Source organism: Camelus dromedarius, chromosome 6 (assembly GCF_036321535.1).
Source record: "Camelus dromedarius isolate mCamDro1 chromosome 6, mCamDro1.pat, whole genome shotgun sequence".
NCBI lineage: Eukaryota > Metazoa > Chordata > Mammalia > Artiodactyla > Camelidae > Camelus > Camelus dromedarius.
In genome coordinates, this window is record NC_087441.1 from 22,628,976 (window position 1) to 22,656,766 (window position 27,791).

The window sequence follows — 27,791 nt, forward strand, 5'->3', positions numbered from 1 at the left end:
TTTTATAAGATACAACTGGTTTCAGGACAAGTAGTGTTTGTTTTTTATTCTGTGGTTTGTGTTCTTAAAATGTTGGTCATAAAACAAATGTAGTAAACCAAGTCATTTTTCTGTTTTTCTTGAGTAATTAAATTGGTACTCTTTCTAGAGAGGGGAAAATTGACTCTACAATATAATAAACTAGAGTACAGAAAGTTTTTCATTATCAAATATTTAACACAAAATTATGATAAAACACTCATTTACAAAATAAAAATACTGATGCTTGAATTTCACATCAGATGTTCCTTTGGAGCTAGATTTATAGGATAAGGTTTAGTAATAAATGACTTAATTATTCCTACTTAAATTCCCAACACAATGAATTTAACTTTGTGTATTTTTGCTCAGCATAGCAATTTGTACTTAAATATGTGTCATTTTTTTAAAGGAAGTATGTAGCTAATCTATGTCTGGCACTTTGGCAGAAACAGGTTTTTGAAAATTAGATGTTTTCAGAGGGTAGTTCATGTAATTACAGACTTGATACAAAATTTTCATTCAGAGAAATAATGTTTATACTAGAAGGGATCTTAGAGGTAGAAGCCAACCCTTTCTTTTTACTCAGGATATGTAATGTAACTGAGATGTGTTATGTAACTTACCTATATTCAGATAGCAAGCAATTATCAAAACTTGATTCTGTGGCCTACCCACCAAAGCTAAGAACTCTTGTTTTATGATGTAACGTAGTAGAACTTCGGTGAAATACAATTTACCGCTAGGAAAATATGATCCTTTATAAAATAATGTGGGGTTAAGAGCATGGGTTTCGATTCAAATTCTGTTACTTGCTGTGTGTCCTTGAACAGGCTCACCAGTGTATCAGTTTTCTCATTTGGAAAAAAGTACCTACCTCATAAGGTTGTTAGGGTGATTATATTAGTTAATATGTTACTGAGCTTGGACTAGTACCTGACACATTGCATATACACCATTTCTGTTAGCTAGTATCATAGCCGTCATCATTATTGTCATCATCCTCTCCCTGTAATAACCTGCAGTTGCCCACAGCACAGGTTAGAACATTATACCCAAGTGTGGAATAAATGGGTTTCACTTCATCACACATAATAGGAATCTTCCAGGCCCATGTTTTATTGACACCTGGCCAGTAGTAAAGAATATGTTCAGGAGACGATATCACAGGTGCTTAACCATGTTCACTCCGACTCTACTCCCTGAGCGCAGACACCTCAGAATTCTACTCTAAGAATAGAAACGTTTATGAAAAATCATAGGCTTCTAGTCCTGCCAGTAAAGGAGCAATAGTGGTAACCATAGTGCGGTAGGAAAGAACATGCCCTGGAGCCCCTACTTCCTTTGACCACGGTGGGTTACTCCGCCTCTTTGCTTTAGTTTTCTCATCTGTAAAATAGTGATAAAAGTCTCTGTCTTTCAGGGATAAAAGTTTGTTATGAAGACTAAACGAGCTAATTAATAAAGTGCTGACTTAGTATGATGCCTGGCCCACAGTGTTTAAATGTTTAACTTTTGTTATTTGTTAAAAATTTCTGATAAACTAGAGTTGCTGTGGCTCTAGAATAGTCAGGCCTCCATGTAGGAAAAATAAAGGGGTTTAATGACTAGTTCCTGAAAAGTACTACTTAGTTAAGTTTAGTATTTAATATGGCATATTGTAAGGGAATGGGTTTTAAGTGTTGGCTTTTCCTGTCACCTCTGCATCTTATTGGTTAAATGGGATCATTTATCTTTAAAGGTGCTTTAGAAGGGTATTTACAAGCCTGGGTTAGCTTGATGCTATCCTGGCTTCTGCCTCTTCTCCAGAAGAGGTGCCCCCCTCTCACTCTTGCAAATGTCTCAGGTTGAATGTAAACTTTATGGTCAACCTAAATATAGTTTATTGCCCAGATTTATTTTACTAGATTACCTCCGTGCCTCAATAATATTTCTAAAGGCATGTACTACTATTTTAAGCTTTAGTTTTAGATGGTTGTGGGATTTTTCAAATCATTTTTGCATTTTAATTTTTTATCCTTTCTTTAGTCTATTTCAGTTTTTAAGTGTTTTTGTTGTTAATGTAATATAAAAATTATTTTAATTGGTATGTGAAGATTTCAACTACCAATAAACTTTATAAGCAGTCATAATTTTTCATATCAGAGTCCTTACAGTTGAGGCTGTCAGAAGTGTTTATTTGTTGAGATAACTTGTGACTGTGACACTGATTATGAGCAGTGAAATATTTATTGGTCTGTATTCACCACTCTTAACCGTAGTGGACTGTCAAAGGGAGTTTATATTGCCCAAAGCAAGTGAACTTTATAAGGAATTAGAAATCTGATACTGCGAAAATGAGTATCTTTAAGTACATATACCATTTAGAAATTCAAGTCAAGAACTCCATAAACTTTTAAAATCTACCTGTGTCCTTTTTTATGTTAATTATTTAACTCAGTACATCTTTTGTCGTACCTTATTTAGCATGTAGGATAAAATCTGCCTTCCAAATACTAAGAAGCTTCTGGGTCCTGTTGCAGCAATCTGTATTATTATAGTCTGTCTTTAATGAATTGCTATGATACTATTAGTAAGGGAAAAAATCATGTGTAATGAATTTGAACTTTTTCTCTTTTACTGGAGACATTTGTAGTTTTTCTTTATATTGAAGGATATACCTTTTGCAAATACTTGTAGTGTAGAAAGGAGATTATCTTATTCATTACTTACCTGGTATTTCAGTCCCTGATATATAGTGAGGGCTCAAGAAAAGTCCAGTGTTGCTGTTTAGCTAAAGTATTTATGCCAATTTTTATACATTTCTTATTTTTGAGGTGGTCTGTCAAATAATGTGTGCCATTTGTCAACAATGTATAGACAGTTTTAAAATTTTATCTAAAGACATACTGTTGGGGAAAGACTCGGAGAATTCATCCTTAACTGAGATAAGAAAGTGGTTGAAATGTAAAATGAAAGTTATGCGTGAAGATATGGGTGAAAGGAAGAAAAGAATCACGAGAATGCCTGTTCATTTACATAAGTGTTAAGATAAAATCATAGCAGGAGAAGGCAAAGATGCCATGTGGTCTTGAACTGCAAACTTGAAATCAAAGATCATTTGAATTGTATAAGCAAAGCAAAAAACATTAAAGGATTTGGATAAGAAAGTAATATAGTGAAAGTGAAATTAGATACTTGCCCCAGTACAACAGCTAAGTATCTTGAAAGGGTTAGTAAGATTGCATTTCACTTTAGACCTGAGTTTAGTAGAGAATTAATGGTGGAGTTGGTCACAAAGTGATAGCTAGAGTCATTTAGGAATGCAAACATTCTTCATGAGTGCAGTAATGGATGAGTTACCCACTTATTTGTTTGACTGTTAAGTATTTAAATTGTTTTTGTAACAAAAGAAAATACTAGAGATTAATGTGTCCACATACCTTGTAAACAAGTTAAACATACTTCGTTGACAGCAGTATTTGAAAGGAAATTAAGTCATGTTGGAATGATTGGGCTTTGATGTATGCCCCTGTCTCCTTTGCCATTAACTTTTTTTTCCTTCATCTTTTCTACTTGCCACAATGTACTGCAGCAAAGATGATATCCTAGAGAGTGTGCATGCATCATATGCAATCCACACTATGTTGAACAAAGCAGACTGTGTTCGTTATTAGAAAATACTTTATTTTTAAAGAACTGGTAAAAATGATCTTTCCGAGTAAGAAAGATTTAATTCAAATGAAGACCTAAGAGAGTGACTTTGGTAAATCAGGAGGATATGGGCACCATGGGGGAGCAGTTCCCTTCAGCACTAAGTACCTGCCATGGCAAAATACAGTGCTAGATCTTGGAGTGGGTTCCAGGATGACTAAGTCATAGTCTCTGCCCTCAAGGAACTTAGTGGAGGAGGTATCAGGAGTGTGTGGTGTGGTTAACATAATTCACAGATAACTCAAGTACTCAAATGGTAGAAGCTGGAGTACTAACACAAAGAAAGAAAAAGTCATTTGCTTATGGAGTAGAAAGGATAGAAAATGTTACAGGAAGGAGAAGGCTCTTGTGGGTTGTGAAGGAAGGGTAAAATTTTAATAGGCAGGTAGATTAGAGAAGGATCTAGTGAGAGAGAAAAGCACAGCTATGGAGATCAGAGAGCCCAGTCTAGATTGACCGAAGCAAGACTAGGAAGGAAGTTTGGGGCTATTTTATGGAGAGTCTTGAATGCTGAATTTACTAGTTTGTTCTTTAAATATAATAAACATTATTTGGAGCTTCATTTTAGGATTTTTAATCTGGTGGTCTGTGTATAGGAGTGGAAAGAGAATGCAGCAAAGTTGATTCAAAAATACTTCATTCATTCATCCACCCAACAAAAGTATATTGATACTGTGCATCGGGAATTGTTCTAAATCTGGGAATATAAGAGATTTTTCCTGTTTTTTGGAGTCTCATTCTTTTGGGAGATGTTGACAATACACAGGTAAACAGTAGGATACTCAAGGAGTCCTCTGAGATTGCACTTGAGCAGAGATCTGAATGATGGAAGAGGCTAGCCAAACAAAGATCTGAGGGGAAAACATACTAAGGATACAGCAAATGCAAAGTCCTTGAAGTAGGAGCAGTCTTGACTAATTGAAGGAAAGGAGGAAGAAGTGTTTTAAAATTCTTGTGTTAGTTATACTGTGGGTATGTGTATGTAAAAACTGGACCTGACATACCAGTGAAGGATGAGGTAATGCATTTTCTTTGAATTAATTTCCCTTGATTACTCTTCAGTTGTCTCAGTGCCTTGAATCACTTGCCAGATAACAAGATCTTACATAAAGCCATTATAAAATGATTCATTAATAGCCTGAGAATTATTTGGGGCAGTGGGAGCATTCAGACTCTTAGAGGGCTGAAACACTCTTAAGACCATTATATAAACAGGACAGGTTAATATATAATAATGCCTGTATGTATGATTATCTTTCATGGAACTTGGTCTCATCTTTTTCCACCCTGCTTGCTAGAGGACCTGAAGTAACATTATTGTAGTGTCTGCCATTTATTTTATGCCATTTTTCTAGTAGTAACCATAGAATACACTCTGAGACAGAATGTGTGGACAGGTGATCCAAGTGTTTTAGTTGATCTGCTTATTTAAAAAAAAAGATCTGAGTTCACATTAGCATTTAAAAATGAGAGCATATTATAGAATGTTCCAGATTTCCAGCTTGAGAAAAATCTGAAGATGGCAACATTGGGCAGGTGTTTTATAGCAGTTAGGTAGAGCTGAATAGCAGCTGCTCCCATCACATCTGCTCACCTTGGCTCACTACTTCCCCCCGGCCTCCACCCTACCACCCCCACCCAGATCTGGCCAGTTCACTAATTTATGGTTCTTGCTTGTACCTGTAAATATTGTGTTTTCAGTGGCTGCTCTAGGGCAGGGAGTATATAATATAGCATTGGCATCAAAGCAAAAGAGCCTCCTCTCACTGCCATATACAGAATGTGCTCTGTAATAGCATTTCTCAGAGTTTGGTCTGCAGACCTCTGGTCTGTGAAGTCAAAAACATTTTCATAATAGTAAGATGTTATCCACCCCCCGTTTTGTTTTGTTTGCTGTGTTGACATTTGCATTGATAATGCAAAAGAAGTAGTGGATAAAACTGGCTCCTTAGCACAAATCAATGCAGTATGGCCAAACTGTAATAATACTGTATTCTTCACTGCCTTGCAGGAAACACACCAGTTTCACTTAAGAATGTTCTTTGTGTAGGCAGAAAGTTAATTTTATTAAATTTTCATCCTTGAGTGTCTTTTTAGTATTTTGTGTGATGAAGTGGGAAGTGTGCATAAAACTCATTTGCTGCATACCGAAGAACTATCTTGAGGAAAAGTTCTTAGTGCTTGAGTTGTGAGCTATACTCAACTTTTTTTCCCCATGAAACACCATTTTTCTTGAAGGATCAGCTTACTTGGGTATTGGGCAGAAGTTTTCTTGAAAATAAAGTTGCCCGTCTATTAAAGGAAAACAACTAATGCTATTTGTTACTAATGATATATGGTATAAAATTCAAACTTCCTGGCAGAAATCAGGATCTTGGAAAACCTATCTGCAACCATATGCTCCACTGCTTCCCAATATTTAATGACTTTTCTGATGAGACCAGTGGTGGTATTAACAAATACAATTTTTAAAATATTTTGTAAATGAAATGTGTCAACATTTGGAAGATCTGCATAACTCAGTGAACCAATAGTTTACATATGACCAATGTGTGATGCAGTGCACTAGATACACCGATGGATTTTAATGTAAGAATATGCAAAAAAGTTTATTAATGTGGCTTTGGGCTTTCTATCGCAGCTAACCCTTAAGCAACTACCACTTTTTGAGTTTTGGTGTGGTATCAAAAAAAATCAGATTTATCTAAAAAGGCTATTTAAATTGTCCTCTATTTCCCAGCACACTTCTGCATGAAGTAGGAATGTGCTTTTATACTTTAAACAAAGCAACATATTGCAATGAATGAAATACAAAAGCAGGTATTCATCTTCTAAGCTGGACATAAAGGAAATTTATATAAAACAAATGTACTCCTCTCACTCAATTTTTTTAATTTTGAAAAATACAGTGATAAAATTTATGTTACATGTGATAGGATTATTCTTATTTTTAAATGAATTCATAGATATGTATTTTTTAATTTCCCAGTTTAAGTTCTAGTATGGTAAATATCAACAAATATAACCCACGAAAACAAAAGCTTTAAGGGAGTCCTGAGTAATTTTTTTAAGTATGTTTAAGGGATCCTGATACCAAAGAGTTTGAGAATCACTGCTCTGGGGTCTTACAGCATTGATCCCCAAAGTGTGTTATACAGAGCACCTGATCTATGGACCACTAGCTCTGAAGCAAGTTAATAGTTACTAAACCAAAACGAGGTTTGTTTCTGGACTGTAGGATTTTTTAGTGCTTCTTATGGGCTAAAAATGCATCGTAAGTCTCCAAGGGGGCTGTGTTAGACCAGTTTAGTGAAGTGCAGAGCCTGTCACTTGACTGGTATTCTTTGGAATACATTTTGGAACTAGTGTCCCATAAACATGCCACTGTTAAGAGTTCTCTTTGGCTATGCCTTGAGAACAGAGAGGCTTTGGACTCAGACTAATCTGGCCTTGAATCCTGGCTCTGCCACTTATTAGCCTCAGTTTCCTTTCCTGTGAACTGCGGATAATGGTAGCCAACATTAAAGTATTGCTTTGAGCATTAAGTGGAATAAGAAGTAAACAGCCTTCCTAGTAATCCTACTCAGTGTAATTGTTCTCTACTTTCTTCTGATTTCTCTAGTAAATGTGAGTCTCCATTACAAGTGTTCCCATGTTGGTAAAGCTAATGAGTCACAGAGAGGTGTGGGGACTAGTCTAACAAGTTAGTGGAACAATGAAAGTTAGACTGACTTGGTAGCCAGCGTTGTGCATATAGGTAGACTAAACTGGGTGTTTAAGACAGCAAAAACAGTCAGGTGTTGCACTGACCCAGGCCCTCTTAAACTAAAGAGTGTTTATAAAAATGAGAACAATGGAATCATTTTTCTCATTTTTAACCTGATAATGACTATAAAGGGGAGGATCTTACTTTCTGTTACATTTTATTATATTAAACATTCATTAAAATTTCACTTTGCAAAGAATTTTGACTGTATTCTCAATGATTATTGATTTTCAGTATAATATATAGTCCCAATATATTCTACATTCTTTTTTTTTTTTAGTTTTTCTGTGTTATAATTCAGCTCATGGATTGAAGCTGAAATCCTCAAATAAGAAATAATTTCCATATACCTTTATTGTTGTTAGCATTCCCCGCACCTGATGTTCTGAACATAGGATTAAAGAGTCTTCCTTATGCATTTTAACTACTTTGTCACTGTGTACTAGGCACTTTGGACAATAAGACATGCTTTAGGACTTATTGAGTGTACTTGCCCTGAGGTACCTGATATTATCCTAGGAAAAGGACAGTGAACAGCATGTCTTGGTAGGAGAATAAAAACATAGCTTTGAATTGTAACTCTGCCCCTTTCTGGGCCCTCTGGCCTTAGGTACTTGGCCAGTCTGATTCTCTTTCTTCCTCTGTAAAATGATAATAGTACCAATTCTACTCCATTATTTTTAAGATTAGGTGGGAACACCTTGAGTATTTAGCACTGTGCTTAGCATTGTATGTACTCAGTAAATGTTAACTTCCCTCCCCTACGACCACCTCCTCCATATTTGTATGTTGGAAGTAAAAAATGTTGTTTGTGTCCTTTGCTCATTGGAAAGCTCTTTGAGTTATTATTAAAGAACTATTCTTGTTTTCTACAGAATTAAAAAGTTGATTCAATTTTAAGCCATGGCATACAAGGTAGAAGGGCAGACCACAAAGACTGCTGATAGAACAAAAATAACTTGGCAACAAGGAAAAAATCACAAATCATTAAAAAGAACAGAACAAAACAAACACTGTATATAGTGTTATTCTATTAGGTGAAAGAAAAACATTCCACTTTTTCTTAGGGGCCCTGAATACATATGCTATCTTCCAGGAGTTTTATAATCTTGTGTTTTACATTTAGATCTGTGATCCATTTTGAGTTAATTTTTGTAAAGGGCCTAGGTGTACTTTTTTTTGGCACTTACCCTGCTTTGTGTCCCCGTAGCTTCCTGGATTAGTGGTTCAGGTTCTGGCATTAATTTGGAGGAAATTTTCAGTCGTTATCATTTCAAGTGTTTCTTTTGTTCTTTCTCTCTTTATACTCCTCCCTGTCTTCTTATTACATTGTTTCATACCTTTTGTAGTTGTCCCACAGTTTTTGAATATTCTATCCTGTTTTTTTTTTGTCTTTGCTTTTCAGTTTTAGAGATCCTATTGATATAGCCTCAAGCTTGAAGATTCTTCCCTTAGCTGTGTCTAGTCTACTAATAAGCCCATCAAAGTCATTTTTTTGTTTCTTTTGTAGTGTTTTTAATAGCTAGCATTTTTTTGTTTTTGTTTTTTTTGGTTTTCTTAGGATTTCTATCTCTCTGTTTATATTGTCCATCTGTTCTTGCATGCTGTCTACTTTATCCATTAGAGCCTTTCACATATTAATCATAGTTGTTTTAAATTCCTGGCCTGGTAGTTCCAACATCCCTGCCATATCTGAGACTGGTTTTAATGCTTGCTTTGTTTCTTCAAAGTGGGGGTTTTTTTTGCCTTTTATTATGTCTTGTAATTTTTTTTTTCTTTATATCCTGACATGATGTACTGGGTTAATGAACTACTATAAATACACCTTTAGTGATGTGGTGATAAGGTATGGGGGAGGTGAAGCATTCTGTAGCCTTATAATTATGTCTCAGTCTTTTAGTGAACCTGTGCCTCTGGACTGTGAACTTCACAATTGCTTCTCAGTCTCACCTGTATCCTCTCTGCCCTCCTTAGGTGGGACAGAATGGGTTGAACGGGCATTTCCCTTCTCCCAGGTCAATTAGGCTCTGATAAAACCTGGGCAGGTTAGACTTTGGTTAAATAGTTTCTCCTGAGGACAGGCCTTGTTAAGAACAGAATGCTCTGGTTGATTTCCACATGGTTCCTTTTCCCCTCCCACTGCCAGAAGCCCAGAGAGATTTTTCCCCCATATTCACTGTGAGAACCTGGTAGAGGTTCCTCCTATGGGTAAATTTCACAGTGTTGTGGGACCCCCTCTATGACTAGGTCCTCCTGTAGTTTTTGTCTCTCAGAGCTTACAGCAGTTCATTGCTTTACAGTTCAGTCTTCCCTTCCCTGGTACTGGTTTTGAGGAAGTTGATGCTGATGGATTTCTCTTCCTGCAAGTTGTGATTCTCTGTATTTGCTTTCTGTGGGTCTCCAATTTGAGGGTTAGTGGTTTGCTCTATGACCTTCGTTCTCTTACAGATCTAAGAAGAGTTCTTGATTTTTCAGTTTATTCAGCTTTTTGCTTGTCTGGATGGAATGCTGATTTCCAAGCTTCTTACATGCTAGATTAGAAACCAGAGCCATGCCTTTTTCCCTTCACCTTCTTATCCTTTTCTTTCTCGACTTGTTAGTATACTTTAACATATTTAATATTGATAACATTTGCACCTTGTTCTATAACTGTAATTCTTAATTGCTTAATGTTTTGACTTTAGATTGAATCTAAAAGTTGAAGATAAAACAGTATTTACATTATGATGATATAAATATTTTTACTGCAGATCCAGGCATTGTACTGTGATTACATTCTTATACTTTCTCAACTGCCTTTCTTTGTTTTTTCTTGCACTGTTTGCCTTCATATCCATTCCTTCCCCTTTATTTTTTCCAAAATTTTCCTCCTAGAGCCTTCTGTCATTTAACTCTGTCTGGACTAGTTGCTCTCAGCCAGCTGCATAGCTATCGTTGTGCAACTTTATTTCTCCATCTTCTTGGTGGGTGTCTACTTTTTCCTGGGTAGCATCCTTGTTTTCCAAATTTTGCTCAGTGACACCCTCATTTTCCCAAGAAACAGTTCATAGGAGATAAAAATTTCTGCATCTATGAAAGTGTCCTTTTTTATCATCTGGTGCTAGTTTGGATACAGAATTCTAGGTTGTGAATAATTTTTTCTTGAAACTTTGAGGATGTTGCTTTATTGTTTTCTGATATTCAGTGTTACCAATTAGAGGTCTGATTCCAATCCAGTTAATAATTTTTTCTTAAGTGATCAATACCTCACTCCCTTATCCCTCTCCCCATGTCTCTTCTGGGTGCTCTTGGGATCTTTGTTTTATACTAGTGTTTTGAAAGTCCACAATAATGTGTTTAGGAATTCTTTAACACATGTGTTGAGCGCTCAGTAGACTTTCTCAATCTGAAAACTTCTGTTCTTTAGCTTTAGGGTAAATCTTTTGTTCTTTCATTACTATTCTTCTCTTTGCATTGTTTGTAAACTTCGTTTTGATAAGAATTTGGCCCATCTAGATGAATCAATCTTCTTTGTTTCTTTTCTCTTGTATTTTTAAATTCATCTTTCTCCTTCCTACTTCTGGAGAAATTTTTTTTAATCTTCTAGTATTTTTACTAACTTTGTATGCTGTTGACTCTTGAACAACATGGGTTTGAACTGTGTATGTGCTTGTATATATGTAGAAAAAAGTGGAAGAAAGCAAGAAAAAAATTGCAACTTCTGATGGGGACTGTAGGAACTTCTAATTCTGTATCCCAAATACTATTTTATTTATTTTACCATGAGTGTATAAATTTTATAATGTTGAGGAAATAAAGCTTAATAGTTTCAGTAGCTGTCAGTAGCATACCAGCAAACAGTTGCTGGCCCTGGGTCTCCTAGGTGAGTTAGAATCTAGTGGAAGGAGTCTGGGAATCTGTATCCTAACAAGGCTTTAAGTGTTTCTCACCATCAGGCAACTGTGTGAGCTTGCACAGAAATACACATAATTTAGAATAAGGGAAAATTACCATAGAGAGGCAATTAAAAGAGTGAGACTACTTTGAATAATGCTGAACTATTAGTAAGTTTCAAAATTTGGAGGCAATAAATAGTTTTCTAGGAAATTGTCAAATATTTTAGAGAAAACCTAGTTTATTCCAAATAACATGGAAGAAATTAAGACATAAATCAGAGATATTGACCAGCCTATGTCATAGGTGAATTTTCTTCCAAATCTTTAAGGATCGTATAATTCCTAATCTATTTAAAGTATTTGAAGCAGGAAAAAAGCAAAGCTTGCTAGTTGTGTTTACAAAGCCAACATAACATGAATTCCAAACTTTTCAGATACAGTTTTTTTTAAAGCTTAAGATTGTGGTTAAAATTTTATATAAATGTTATTTGAAAAAATACACTATGAATAAATGGAATTCATTTCAGGGATCAAAGGATGGTTTGATGTTAGGAACTCTTTTAATAGAATCATTAATATTAATAAGACCAGAGAGAAAAGTTATCTTTAGTTTTCTGCCCCAAAATACACATGATAGAATTAATATCTGTCTGTGGTTTCTGAAAATATAAAGCCCAAAACAAAACTCTCAGAAGAGTGAAACTAGTTTCTTAACAAAAGTGTTGCAGAGTATCAGCCAGTATTGCCCTTAATGATAATGCTGAAGAAGTCTTGTTAAAGTTAGGAATTTTATAAATGTAAATGAATTGCCATTTCAGTTAAAAATCTCGGTTTATTTTGATAAATGATTCTAAAGATGATTTGGAAGAATTAGTAACATGAGAATAGCAAAGAAAATTCTAAACAAGAAAAAGTGATGGCTGAGCTAACCCTTTCAGATATTTAAATATTATAATGCTAAAGTAATTAAAACAATGTTACAGGTCCAGTAATAGCTATACAGAACTGTGTAACACAGGGGGTCAGAAATAAATACATGTAAGTGTGTGAGTGGCTTTTCAAATTACTGGAGAAAAAGATGAGGTGAGAAAAGATGAGAAACACTCTCATATTGACAGTGAGAGAATAAATTTCAGTAACCTTTTTGAAAGGCAATTAGCTATAGCTAATACATTTTTAAATATATATATGCTTTGGTCCATCAGGTCTCCTTCTAGGCATTTATTCCAGATATTTCTTTAGAGACAGATTTTTGTGTAATTCACAAGCTTGTGATGGTAATCTAGACTTCTTGATACTACTTCATCAGGAATTATTTTTGTAAATTTGTATGTCACAACTCCTTTCCTCCTCTCCGGCTTTTGTGGGCTTATGGCCTCTGCAGTAGGGGTAGCTTAGAGAGAGAGTGACACACGTGCCTGACTTGGGCTACAAAGTAAGTTTTCAGGTGATGCAACCAGGATCAGTTGCAGAGAAATAATTGCATATATTGCCTTTGATTCCTTTTATCCACACTTTCAAAACATCTTTCTTGAGTCCCAAGGTGGCAGCTTGGCATACAGACTTCTAAAATTTTGTTATGTCTGAAATAGTAGAAAGACACTATCCCCTTGCTCTCCTATCCGCTCACCTCCACCCCACTTCCTGGAATGAGCTTTGGGTTTGGAATCAAAAGACCTGGTTTCTAGTGTCAGTTCCGCTGACCAACTCTGAGACTTAAAGAGAAATAGAATTACTCTTCTAAACTTTTTTCAAAGCCAAGTATCTTAACCTGTTTTGTACCTGTCTTTCTACTTAAATTCCTCTGGTTTATTCCTTAACTCACTGCAGACTAGATTTTACCCTCCCACGCATCTACAACTACTCAAGCAGCAGAAACCTCCCAACTGGAAAACAGAGTACATTTTCCCCCTTTTTTATTTGGTCCTGCTGTTTCTCCTTTTTGGAAATTATTTATCAATTTTCTGATTAAATGATACTAAATATTTTTCGTAGTAAAGACAGACTCATGTAAAGAAAACATAGAAATACCCCCTAGTCTCAGCACGCAGAAATAAACACTAGCGTATTCACTACCATTTACATGTACAAATCATAATAGGATTGGGATTATGCTTATGTATACATTGCTTTGTGTCCTGCTTTTTGTTTTTATAACATTAATGCTATGAGTTTTGAAGGCTACATAGTTTTCTCATTATGTGGCTATTCCATAATTAACTTTATCTATTCTTGTGGTGAGTTTAGGCTGCTTCTCATCTTGAACACCCTATGCAGTAAATCTGCATGTGCAATGGTTGTTTCCTTTCAGGCTTTCTCCAGCCTCCCAAAGCCTCTTCGCAACCTTGGTTTCCCACTTTCTGCCAGTGCTTTTTCCCACCGTCTCTTTCATAGGCTCCTTTTTATTCCTGCCTGTTAGGTTTCCTTTCACTGCTCTGGGCTTGCTGGCAGTTTCGTTTACTCCCCCAGCTTCAGTCATCACCACCTGTCTGTGTCCCAGGTTTGGAGCACACGTCCTCTGCGTGCTCATTTCTGAATACTACCTTTGCGTTTCTAACTATTCCCTTGGGTATTTCCTCCTGAGTGTCCCACAGGCACCTGAAACAGATGTGACAAAGATAAACAAACTACATGTGATCTCCTTGTAGGTCTTCCTTTTATCTAGCACTTACCTGGCATATTTTAGGTGCTTTGGTTTATAAGCAAAAGTATCTAAGATGTGTAATGATCCCTCAAGGGGTTCCAAATGGGAAGAAAAGGGTAGTAGGTAAGGACGACAGTCATAACTCATTGCCTGCGTAACCTGCAAGGCTGTGTGGCTTTCTGTTCTTGCTGCCCTCCTTTTCCTCATAGTTCTCTTAGTGTAAACCTGCCTCTTTATCCTCCTTGCCCTTTTAAATTTGCACAGAAGTGATGCCCCTTAGTGGCAGAAACAGGAACTTCACCCTGTGTTGATGAGCAAAAATGAGTGTCTTTTCTTGTGCAAGTAAACAAATGATTATTGTTACTGTGATATGTTGCTGAACCATTGATAGGTGCTTTTGAGCAATTCTAGTAAGTACTTCTGACTTAACAGCACAACATCTCAGGTACCTTAATCTTACTTTGAGTGTGTTGGGAAAAAGAAAATAGACTAAATATGCTCCCTTTCTACAAGAATTTGAATTTCTGGAGAGACTGAGACAAGGATACTTAGTGCTTATTTTAACATTACTTTGTGATGTCTCAATAGTAGATATTACTCTAGATTCGAGGAGTGTGGGGGGTTATAATTTAAATTTGTAACTTAAAATTCTATTTTCTACTGTTACTTACTTACAGTAGTCAGTCTAGAAATACTTGTTGAGTGACTAGGGTGATCCTTGAAAGCCTTCATGCTTTAAAAAAAAAAAAGAAAGAAAGCAAAGAAACAAAAATTGCTGTTTTAAAGAAGAGTAGTATAACCACATTAAATATAATCTGGAAAATAAGAGAAAAACCCTACTCTTAATCTCACCTAACAGACTTGCTGATAGAATTTTTATATAACTGGTTGTTTTAAAATTTGTGATTATGTTGTTAAAATTATGCATCCTGCCATTCCCTGCTTAATGTGTCACTTCACTGTATGATTATTACTTTAAATGCCTGTATAATAATCTATTAGTTGCAGAAACTTTTGGCCCTATTGTATGTAATATGTTTGTGTTTATGAAGAAGAGTGGGTGGTACATTTGTTTCTAAAAAGTACAATTCTTAAGAAAAAAGTTATTCTGATAAAACATAATTGCCTATCATATCAATTTTAGTAAGTAGGAGAACGATAACCTTAGTGTAAGGTCAGTACCTTTTTCTTTTCAGATATATTAACCTGAAACTTGAGGAAGCTGGTCATCAGTTGAGAGTAATATACCAGATGTCAGTTATGTATTTTGGAGAAGTTATAAACACAAGTTAGAGAGCTACTTATTTGGAGAATTATTGTCATAATTCTTAATGTTAGCATTGTGTTCTTTTATAGATTATGCAGCTTTGTGGTGCAAAAAGACTTGGTTATTTTGGAAGAAGTCAGTTTTATATTGCTTTGAAACTCGTAGCTGTTGCCCAGTCTGGTTTCCCTTTAAGAGTGGAAAGTATAAATACAGGTAAGTGTGGAATATATAAGTAACTGAAATGAAAATGGACTTCTAATGACAAATGAAGTAAAGTCCATAGAACTGTTGAGTCTTTCTGATTTTAGTGGCATTTGTGACCTTGAGTAAAGTGTCATGATTATTCTCACTACCATGCTTTTTCTATTTGTGAACATTAGAAAAATATATCTACCTTAAATCTGTTAGGGCATATATGTACTTCATACATATTTGATGGTAATATAAAAACTGCTAAAATGGTGATTTTAAAAAATTAATTCACTAAAAATTGCTTAGAAAGAATTTAGATGAATAATTTTATAAAGGTAAATGATGAATTGTAGTGACCATTTCATATATGCTTTTCTTATATTCTTTTCTACTAAGTTTAAAACATGCCTTGTGTTTTCCTGTTTGGAAAGGCTATGAAAGCTCCACTTGAAATTGTAGTTTTAGTTAATCAAAACTTTGTTAGAGACAGTATTAAAGTATTGGCAGGCTAAAACCTAAATACAAGCATCTGACTGCCTTACAAGTGTCACCTAAGATAATTTGTTTTTCTATTATTTGGAGGCTTGTTGATGCCTGAATAGATGGAAATTCTATAAAGGTAGGCACTTAAATGCAGAATTCTGTGGTTTTCATAGGGAAAGAGGGCAAGAGAAGACTTGGTTTTCTGTAATGTTAGAATTTTTAAAAAATAATTTTAAGTACCAGCCCAGTGTATTAGTCAGCCAGACCTCTGGTTTGCCACACATCATTGTTCTAGAGTTGAGAGTTTATATTCTTTTTAGGTAATTTTGACCTTTACGTAAATACTGACTAAGCATAATACCTTCCCTTCTTAGTGTGGAGATTCTAAAGAGAAATGCAAGTAATCATGGTAGAGGGAAGTACACTTTATAAATGATTCTGCTCCTGTATTGTTCAAGTCTGAAAGTATGCAGAGGAGTTCTCAGTCTTTTATCTTTCTTCTCTGTTTAAAATTGAATGTGGAATATCTACGTGGTAGACTAAAGTGGGTAGGTATAACTAATGTCTTGTCTTGTGACCTTGGTAGGTGAATAATAAGATATTTTCAGGAATTTCTGCAATGAAAATGTTTAGATTGATCTAGTCTCAGACTTAGTGACATATTCTTGTTTTGCTTAGAGCTTTGACTTCCTCCTTTAGAGAACTCATGTGAGTAGAAATAACCGAGACTTCAAGGTCAGACTGACCTTCATGCAGATCCTAATTGACCTCGGCATCTCAGAGCCTCAGTTTCTTTATCTGTAAAATGGGAACTTTGCAAGATTGCTACGGTTATGAGATTAGATAAATATAGAGTACAATCATATGGCAAGGCATGCAGTGAACATTTAATATAGCTATTGTTATAACCCCCTAGAAGGGCAATTTGGTGTTACTACTTCTTTCTAGGTTAGTCTCCATGAACAGTCTAAGGGAGATGATCTCAGTTTCTTAGTGGCATTTTGTATCTGTTGTTTCTGTATCAGTCTTTGCAAAAATTTTTTCTAATATTAAATCCATCTCTTATTTCAATTTTTAATGGGTATGCCCCCTTTTAAAGTAAAAATTATTTTATCTTAATAATAATTATTTTAAAGTAATAATTATTTTTGTGGTTAACAGTAAAGGACCTTCCTCTGCCAAGATTTGTTGCTTCAAAGAATGAACAGGAATCTCGCCATGCAGCCTCGTATTCTTCAGATTCTGAAAATCAAGGGTCTTATTCTGGTGTAATTCCCCCACCACCTGGCAGGGGGCAAGTGAAAAAGGGATCCATAAGCCATGATACTGTCCAGCCTCGTACATCTGCAGATCAACAGGTATCATGTGCATGTAAATGTTGTCATTTGCGGTCCTATGTGGATGCTTAACACTGAAACATTACTGAGTGCCTTAGTAATGAAAATGTTACCTTCAGATTTAAACTTTAAAATGATGTTCTTTCTAGGAACCTGCATCCCCAGTAGTTTCACCGCAGCAGTCTCCACCAGCTTCCCCACATACATGGAGGAAGCACAACCGTCATCCCAGTGGGGGAAATAGTGAGAGGCCTCTTGCAGGACCGGGGCCATTTTGGGCTCCCTTTGGTGAAGCACAGTCAGGTATTTAGAAATTCTTTAAAAGTAACAACTATTTATTAAGGGTTGTAAGTTGAAGGAAATTTGCTAATGTCCATTTAAGAGTTGCCTCCAAGTCCATTTCTAATTATAAGTTAAGTACCTTAAATAGAAGCAAAAGCCGACTGTGAAAATTTGTAAGTGGATATAACACTTTGAAGGGTGGTAATTACATTTACTTACATCTATGATGCTTAGACAGAAGTTTATAGATATCAGATTCTCTGGAGGCAAAATGAATAAATAATTATTTCCCAGAGTATATATTCCAAGATAGTAGTATATTAGTGAAGGGAAGTACACTTTGTTGTAAAAACGATTCTGCTGCTGTATTGCTTATTACAGCAATAAATTGGTTATTATACCAAATGAGATACGCTTTTAAACTGACAGAGAAGATTCCATTTTGGAAATTGTTAACATTTCTTCAAAGTTAGAGTTTAAAAGAAAACTCTGTGTATGGTGATTTGTTATAATTAAAAGTCTGGTAACTTTATTTTTTTCTCCAAACGTGAGCCAGCATGTTTACCCATTCTGCTTTTAGGTTCTTCTGCTGGTGATGCAGTGTGGTCAGGGCATTCTCCACCTCCACCTCAAGAAAATTGGGTCAGTTTTGCAGATACTCCACCAACCAGTACTCTTTTAACCATGCATCCTGCTTCTGTCCAGGTGTGACATTTTATTGGTATTGCATTTTTATTTGCTTCATTCAAAGTATTGCTGCAGTCATTGCTTTTATATTTTGCTGTTGCAGATTTTATAAATGCAAGTTCACTCTTTTATAAAAAAAAGCAGAACTCTGCTCTGTGCCTTTTCTTCAAGTCGTTTTCATTGGAATGTTTCACAAAGTTCTGGCTGATTTTCTTTCTAATTCCATAGTGAAGTTTGAAAGGTTTCTGCATATAGGGATATATTTGCTTGGCTTTCTTAGCACATTTTACATAACTTTCTGTTGCTTACATATTGCTGTCATGCTACACATTTATATAATCACTGTGCAAAAACATTTAATAACCCATGTAACAAATATGTGGTTTGCTGTTGAGTTTGTGACGACTTTTTATGTTTTAAAAATCCACAAAAAGTAAGTTTTACTTTCAAAAATAAGTAACTGAGCAATCTTGGTCCGTATAATCATGTAGACAGATACTGTACTGAGGAAAAAATGTTTCATTACAGGACCAGACAACAGTACGGACTGTAGCATCAGCTACAACTGCCAATGAAATTCGTAGGCAATCCAGTAGTTATGATGATCCCTGGAAAATAACAGATGAACAAAGACAGTATTATGTAAATCAGTTTAAAACCATTCAGCCTGATCTAAACGGATTTATTCCAGGTGAGTTGTTAAAAACAGAAATTCTTAGAGGGGATAGGACAGTCTCAGTTTCATACTCTCAAAGACGTGGTTTTATTGGTCAGAGATTATAAAAGATAAATTCTCAAATTGTTTGTCTAAAAAGTTTATGATCACTGGACACCAAAAACATGACATACATACATGTTGTGGTTACCTTTTTCTCAGTGAAAAAAGTCTTAAGACTTACCTCAGATTTTATTCTTAGAGCTAAAAGTTCAGAATAACCCTAAACAACACTGTTTTACTATTTCAGGATCTGCAGCTAAAGAATTTTTTACAAAATCAAAACTTCCTATTCTTGAACTTTCTCATATTTGGTAAGTGTGGTATATCATTAGTTGGGTAATATGGGTTGTTTCAAATGAGTCTCCAGCAGGTCGATTTTTGAACTTTAAAAAATAAACTATTAGAATAACCTTTTCAACAATGTTCTCAAAGAACTCAGTATTGCCAGTAGGCAGCTTCTCTCTCACTCTTTAGAGAAGAAATGTGATACCACTATAGTAGTTCTTTAAAATGTGCTAAAATTCTTTAAGCTGTATCAGCTACTTCTTGCCACGAGCATAATGCTTGGAATAAAAGTTAGTTTGTTCATACATGTTTATGTTTAACCCATTTGGTTTTTAACAAGTTTAGTAAGTCCTGTACCAAGACATGAGCCTAAGAACGTGCTTATTTAGCTCCCATTTAAATATAAACTAAGACTCAGGATAGTTGCTGTGTAGTTGAAAATAGCCATTAAAACACAAATTATAATCGCAAATTACTTGTAAAAGCAATTATAAGATAAATAAATGTTATTTTTACTGTATATCAATATATTTTTCTAGTTTCTAAATTATTTTGTTAGTAGGGTTTTTAGTAGCATAGAATGCTATGGTAGGAGACAGGTGGGTAATGCCTAAAACTGAACAATGAAGAGCTAGTAATATATTCATGCTGTTTATATTGTTTAAGGCAATCAATTAAAAGTAGTTGCTTCTGCAACCAGGAAGTGAAGGGACAGCAGGGTGGGGCTGCTGGTTTTTGTATCAAGCCTTGTAATTACTTTGGATGCATTAAAATACACACATGTATAATTTTGATAACAATACAAACCAAGTTTTTAAAAATTTCAGTGACATATATTAACTAAGCCTGTCTTTAACTAAATCCTGTTACTAAAAATGCATATGAGTTAAAGGTCATTTTTTGGTAGCTTTATTTATAGGGGCTGTTTTTCAGCATTTTCGCATAAGAATTCAAAGTATACAGAAAAGTTTAAAGAATTGTGCCTTGAACACCCATACGCCCACTGTCTAGATTCCCCAGTTAACAGTTTGCTATATTGTTTTAACATACATCTTTCCATCGTGGAATTTTTAAAATTATTGATTGTTATTTTCTGGGAAAGGATTTCTCTTGCTTTTTTTGACACCTAAAGGGAGCCAAAGCATAATATGATTATATTGATAGTAAGTTTATCTTCTAGGGAACTCTCAGACTTTGATAAAGATGGAGCCTTGACACTGGATGAGTTTTGTGCTGCTTTTCATCTGGTAGTTGCTAGAAAGAATGGCTATGACTTACCAGAAAAACTCCCTGAAAGCTTAATGCCCAAACTGATTGATTTGGAAGATACAGCAGGTAAGATCAGGAGCTGGAGACCTGATTGCGTGCTTTCATAAACATAACACTTGATTCATAAAGCAAAATAAGACAGATATTAAAACTTAGTTTGAGAGCTTAGACGTTGCATCAGGAGCACGTAGACTTGCCATCAGAATAAGATGTACAGGCTGAACTTCGATTAGTGGTTTGGCTTATTTAGTTAACTTTAAACAAAGAGATAAAGAATAATGCCACTATTTCTCTTTACACATATAACTTGCAGAGATCCAAAGAGCATTTCACAGTGTCTGGTTATTTTGCTACCCTTTAATTGTATTATACATTATATGAAGTGGGTAAAGTATCTTGTCTTCATTATCAGCATTTTTCCATTTAATGCATCTTAATTTGTTGAAGGGAATGCCCGGTTTATCATTAGATCTTTGCAGTCTATAAGCATTTTCTTTTTTAAAAATCAAGCTTTTTTCTTCAGACTCTAAAGAAATCTGGGAAGTTTGTGTTTGTAGATAATGCTTTTTTGTATGTTTATAAGAATACTTTTGTAAATACTCATACTTACTAGTAGCTTTCTTTGAAAGGAAACAAGAATGTAAGGGTGTATTTTTCTTGAGTATTTTTCTTCAATTCCGAATGAGTAAAAGGAAATCGAATGTTAAATTCTTAGTGAGTCTAATTAAAACTAAATTATTGTTTTCAATTTTCCTATCTAAATTCTCTTGTATTTTATGATGGAAAGAATTTTACACTTTTAAAAAGAGAAGTTAGAATTTGACTTTCAAAGGGGCAATGTCTGTTTAACTCAGAAATGCAAATGGATCTGACTTTATTAACTAAATTATACAGAAGGAACCATACATATAATCATTACTGTCATGAAGAGAACAGTCTCCTTCAAGTTCAGAATCTGAGTGTGCTGCTCGTTTTGCTGATTTCTCCTGTGACCTTGGGCAAGTTCTAACCATTTATTTTTTCCTTCTGTTTCTCCACCTGAAATGTGGATTTGATGCCATTCATAGTTCAAGACTTGAATTATATGCTGGCCTTTTGTCAACCAATAAATAATTGATCAAATAATTTACTGCTGATTTTAGTTTTTTAGAAATACTATCCTATGAGAGCCCTAGGATTTTCCTAATTACTTCAGGTAGTTATTTGGCATCTGTTAGCATCTCACTTGAGCTAAAAGCTAAGTATTTTTGTTAGATAATTTTGCTTCAGGGTTCTTTGGTTTACCTAATTAAGAAATAAACAAAAGTGATTTCTTTGTTTAGCTTATTTGATAGCCAAAAGGGAAGCAATTGTGGTAGCTACAGACTTACCTGACATATCATTGATTTATAAATTGAGCCTTGTATGTAAGATTTTTCTATGACTTTAATTTTTTTTTGACTGATAGCATACTAAAACAAGAAGTAAGTCAAGCTTACTCTGTTGTGTGTCATTTTCTAGAGACTTGTCTGATTTTGTTATCTGTTGTATTCAAATAGGTGAATCTGGCTTTTGCATTTTTCTTTCTTTAGTTTAAATAAAATCTGGTTCTTTGTAATCTTGATCTACTGATGGAATTTTAAGCCTGATGATTCGAGAAGTTCTTTCTACCTGTTAGATCTGTTTAGCAAAGAGACACTCTGGTTTTTTGCCTAAGTGTATCTGTGCATTATTACTCCAACTATAATTTTAAAAGTGTCAAAGACTTAAATATTTTTTTTCTAATTCCAACACAATATTATATGATTTTCCAATGAAATTTATTATAAACGTTTTGACCACACAATATTAGATTAAAATCTGCTTTGTATACTTATAAATTGATAAATTTGGAGTCCTATTTTGAGGTGAGAGAGAACCATTTAATCTTTTTTCTCTTATCTATCATAAGGCTGAGGTTCATGTGACACAGAGTCCTTTGAATATAGAAATTATCATGTGACACTATGGATCAGTCAGTATCCTTATAAACCATTTTAAAATAGCTATGTTTTTAGAAGTTCACAGTTAAAAGAGAAATACCCAGTTTCTTTGGCTGACCTGAGAACTTATGATAAATATCCCTTCTATGGAGCCTTTGTGACTTACACGCAAAGGTGATTTTTGTCTTCTTTGCTCTGTCACAGCATCTCCTACATGCTGTTCATTATGGCACATGTTACACTGAATCCTGTTCCTTTTTTTCCTTTTCGTGGCACAACACTCTGAGCTCCTTAAAAAATAGGAAATATATCATATTCATCATTGTATCCTTGGGACCTAGCACTTTGCCAGGCATGTACCAAGTGCTCAGTAAATAATTATTGAGTGAATTATGCTAAATGTGTACCACTTTAAAAGTAGGATATTTTTCTTAACATATTTCTGTCTTTGAAAATACAATTGTTTATTATCATGTTTGTGGTGTGGGGGCATATTAAAATATTAGCCTTACAAGTATTCTGTATTTATAATTTAAATAACTCTTACAGAAAAATGGATGATGAATAGTGGTGACTTGAGTTACAGTTGCTTGAAGTAACAAGCTAAGCTTTCTACAGGCATGCAAACATAGATGGGGTATATGGGTGTTTTCTTCAAAATCATTTGAACAGGTTTATAGGATTAAATACCAGATAAAACAGCACAACTAAGGATCATAGGTAGAAGTGCTTATGTGGATATGAGTTAAAATATTTAACATTGAACATCACTAAATTTGGCAGCTAGAGTAAATAAAAAAGGAAAACTTGGCTTTTGTCTTAGAAAAGAAAGCATACAAAAATTAACTGTGGAAACAGCTTTCTGAAGCTGAATTCAAGAAAAAATGGTCATGTTTTAGTAATGATTATTTTCTATTAAAAAAAAAAGATTAAGATGACCTGCTAGCCTACCACAATACTGTATCTTAAAGGGAAAAAAAAAAAAAAGCATGTTGAGATGTTATACATTTTAAACTCAGTCTCCAAAGAATCTTCTTGGTAGTCTGTTTGCAGTTTTACATATATTTTTGTTGTGATTGTTTGATAAATCTCTCTCTCTCTCTCTCTCTCTTAAACTAGATTAGAGGCCTGGGCAGGTAGTAACCAGCTCGATCTTGTTCATTACATCTCAGCACCTAGCAGGGTGCAAATTGAGTACAGAAGTAGGCGTTCACATTTTTGAAATGACTAAGCGGTTGAACCACTTGTTCTTTAAAACTGTTTCCTATCTTCACACCACACTGCTCACATAAGCACCTCAGTAGTATCTGGTTGAGATACTCAAAGAGGGAAAGGAACGTGTTCACTGTTCTTTTTCCTCCTCCACAATCACTGCTTTACACAGTCCATTTGAGCATGTTTCCTTGTTGATGTGGTACATTGCATAGATCCCCAAGCTCCTAGTGGTTACTCGTAACATGAATATGTTTAAAAGCCAGAGACTTTTTATTTGTGAATAGTTTGCCAAAAATTGATACTTGAGACTAGCTTGATGTGAGTTAATCACTGTCAAGAGTTTCTCTTGTGTTCATCTAAAAAATGTGAACATATGAAAGCCTACAGAAATAACACATACAGATACCTGTTTTTACACAAGTAGAATCACACTATACCTCTTGATTTTTTTTTTTTTTTTTTTTTTTGGTGATGTTGGACATCTCTGCGTTTTGTCACATTTAGAGCTGTCACATTCTTTATCATACAAGGTATTCTGTAATATGGATGTGCCTTAATTTAACCAGTTTCTTTTTGATGCGATTTTCAAGTAGTCTCCTGGCTTTATCTTTTAAATGGTGCTGCAAAAAACGGATACATGAATCTTTGTTTTGGAAAATTTACTCTCCAAATGCCTTTAGTTGCAGGGGAAAAAATAATGAAAATAGGCGCTAATATTTGTCACTAACTTTATACTTAAGGAATTACTTCTCAAGTCCCTCTCCCCGCCCCATACACACATGTGTGCATTCTTAACACTGGTGTCATTTCTTTTCAGATAGTCGGGTGTTTGATCTGTTGAATCAGTACCATTGCAGATATTGGCAGAGATGCACCATTTAATGAAATTGGACAAAATAATTAGAACTTCTCAAATTCCTGGCAAAGATGTTAACAAACAAGGCTAGCTAATACGCAAAGGAGAAAATCTGTGCAAGAATGACACAATAGGGGCTTTAAAGGATTATAGTTTAGATATCAGCGGATTAATTAGAGTCCTTGGGAATATTTAATGATACCCTTAATTATATTTTTGCAGAAATGAGCTTTTTGTCTTTACAATTGTGTTGTGAAAGTCAAAAGTGAAGTGAAGGATGTCTGTCTTGCTCTATTAGGAAGAGAACTCTCTGGAAATAAACAGAGCCTTGTCTTTTTGCTCAATACTGTATCTTTGTTTACTGTATTTACTTACAGGCTTTCAATAAATGTTCACTGACTGAATTCATGCTTTTATTAATTTTACCACCAAGTTTTATCCGAAATTTTTAACATCTTTTATTCTTTTTCTTTATACTCATTTTCTGTGTAAGTTTTCAAGATAAAGCCCCAAATTGTTTTTTCTCTTTATGATATTTTAGTCCTCATTTTAAATGAATTAACTTTAAATGGGCTTTTTACATCTTTAAGTATCCTTGGATAATGGAAACCTATATATCTGTAGGTAGTATTCTTTGAAGTATAATAGCTGAGTCAAATAATATTTGCTATAAAATGTTGATCAGTACTGCAAAAAAAAGGTCAACAGGTACAGTTCCATTAGTATTGTGGGTAAATGTTTTGTTTCTTTTCAAACTTTGTTGGACATGTTTTTACTTTTTTTTTTCAGTCTTTGATTTTCATTTAAAACTGATCAATTTCTATGTAGTCCTTCTTAAGGTTTGCTTACTGAGTAAGTTTCCATTTTGTGGAGTATTGGGGAGAAGGGGAATTTTAGAAATAGAGCATAGTTTTTTTATCCATATAGTATCATTTAACACAAAGCATATCTTAAATTAAGGCTTTAATTTTTTTCTGCATATGCATTGCTTATCCCTGTCTTTTAAGTATGAATGAAAAGGATACCATTTATAGTTTTCCTAGAAGACTTAAAATTTATCCAAACCTGTTGGTTTTTTTATTTTAGATATTTTTTCTTATAAGAATAATACTCACATCTCAAATAAATAAAAGATGTAGTTACTTTTGCTTTGGTGAAGCTATTAAATGACATTAAAACCTTGAACTTTCATGATTGAAGAATTCTTTCTAGATTTGTTTTGCTATTTGAAAGGAAAATGGTTTAAACCATAAGACTTTAGGGAATGTATAGATTTCTATCAGATTAATAACAGCTGGCAATCATTTTTGAAACAATTTTTTAGTATACTGAGTGCAATACTAAGAAAATAAGAGAAATTTGGGATGGGTAGATTATAAATCTAAAATAAAACAAGCTTTTTAAGGAAGAGGTTGTTCAGCAGATACACTGAACTGAACTGTATCTATGAACTTTCAGAGTCTTTAGAGGCTTGAGGGATGAAAACTACTGACAGTGTTTTTATTTTCTACTGCAATCCTGAAAATAAGGTTTGCACTTCTAATATTATCATTACTAACTTTTAAATGTAGATTGACAGTACATCAGTATGATCACACTGGCTTGTGTCTTCCAGTGTGTCTTTTATACATGGAAATACTTTTTGCATAAAAGCCCTTTTGGCATTGACTTTAACAAATAATTTAGGCTCATGCTCTTCTTTTTCAGCCCTGATGCTCTGATGATGTCAGGGGCAGAGCAGAACCCTCAGGAGGGAGGCAGGGTTGACACAGTGTTCCAGCAGGAGGCTAGGTTGGAACACTGCATCAGGTAAGAGTAAAACTACACCCCTGCCTCCATAAGGATACAGTCTTAAAGACTAACTTTTGTGGGCGGGCATGAAGCTCTTTGTTGGAGTATTTATACAGAGCCAAGTTCAAGGAGGTGCAGTTTATTTACAGACCTAATGCCTCCCCTCAGGCTCGTGACTGTTAGTTTCTAGAACATAGGTAATTTGCTCTTTTTCTATGGCAGTTTGTTGTTCTGTGTAGGATGTAGGAAAGAAGGAAATTATTCCAGAGATAATTTTTGGATTTTCTATGATGGTGATTTTTTAAAAACTTTTTAGTCTTAGGACTCCTTTTACATTCTTAAAAATTTTTGTGAACCCTAAACAGCCTTTGTTATGTAATTTAGATCTATCAATAGTTACCCTATTAGAAATTAAAATTGATAATTTTTTTAAAATAGTCATTACTTTATTTTAAAATAACAGTAATAATAATAGCATAGGTATTTTTAGGAAAAAACTGTTTTCTCCAAAATAAAAAATCTCTGAAGAGTGGCATTGTTTTCCATTTTTGCAGATCTCTTTACTATCTGGTTTAATAAATGACAGCCAGATTCTCATCTAGCTGCATTCTGCATTCAGTCTGATGGGTGTGTTACTGTATTTGAGGTACATCAGGGGTCAGCACACTAAGCCCTGAGGCCAGATTCAGTCTGCTGTTTTTGTATAGCCCGCAAGCAAAGAGTGTTTTGTTTTTTTTTTTAATCATTGGTGGGGAAAAAGAATATAATATTTTATCACACATGAAAATTATGTGAAATTCAAATTTCAGCATCCATAAATAAAATTTTATTGGAGCACAGCCAAGCCCATTCCTTTTTGAAATACTTATAGCTGCTTTTGCCCCACAAGCAGCAGGGTTGAATAGTTGCAAAATGTGTTGCCAGGGGTAAAATTTAATAAAATTAATAATTTTTACTGCTTAATTGTGAACATTCTTCAGTGAAATTGCCATGCATATTTTTGATTTATTTATTCTCACTTGCTTTAACTGGAATGTGTGGCGGTGAGGAATACAATGACTACTAGTATATTTAGGTGCCACTGCCTTGGTTCCTGCCAATAAGCTAGCAGTTTTACCCACCATTCCTTTTGCGCCATCAGTGTAAATGCCAACACAGGGAAAAGAGCATTATTACTATTACAAAAATTATTTTGACCTTTCAGACCCGCTGACAGAGTCATGGCAGTTCCCTAGAGTCCTTGGTTCGCAGTTTAAGAACTGCTACTCTGGGCAAATAACTGTAGTGGAATGATTATGAAATGTAATTGTTTGAGTGAATTAACATTTCAGTTCTCCAGCCTCAAGGGGCTGGACTCAGTGCAGCTTTGTACCACTGAATCAAAGAAGTACCCAGAATCCATCCCAAACCATAACTGCCCTGCATTGGGGAGGGCGTGTACAGGCTGGCCCT

The 27,791-nt window shown here is 34.7% G+C and overlaps 1 protein-coding gene across 4 annotated transcripts in view; it reads left to right on the forward strand.

Annotated features, from left to right (window-relative positions):
• The window catches only part of REPS1 (RALBP1 associated Eps domain containing 1), a 71,392-nt gene that overhangs the window by 18,952 nt on the left and 24,649 nt on the right, over positions 1–27,791 (forward strand). For all 4 annotated transcript variants that reach the window (XM_031456438.2, XM_031456439.2, XM_031456441.2 and 1 more), the window contains exons 2-8: positions 15,353–15,476; positions 17,100–17,296; positions 17,425–17,578; positions 18,138–18,262; positions 18,773–18,935; positions 19,210–19,273; positions 20,428–20,582. In XM_031456438.2, the coding sequence (XP_031312298.1) occupies positions 15,353–15,476; positions 17,100–17,296; positions 17,425–17,578; positions 18,138–18,262; positions 18,773–18,935; positions 19,210–19,273; positions 20,428–20,582 (982 nt within the window). The remainder of the gene's footprint in view (positions 1–15,352; positions 15,477–17,099; positions 17,297–17,424; positions 17,579–18,137; positions 18,263–18,772; positions 18,936–19,209; positions 19,274–20,427; positions 20,583–27,791) is intronic.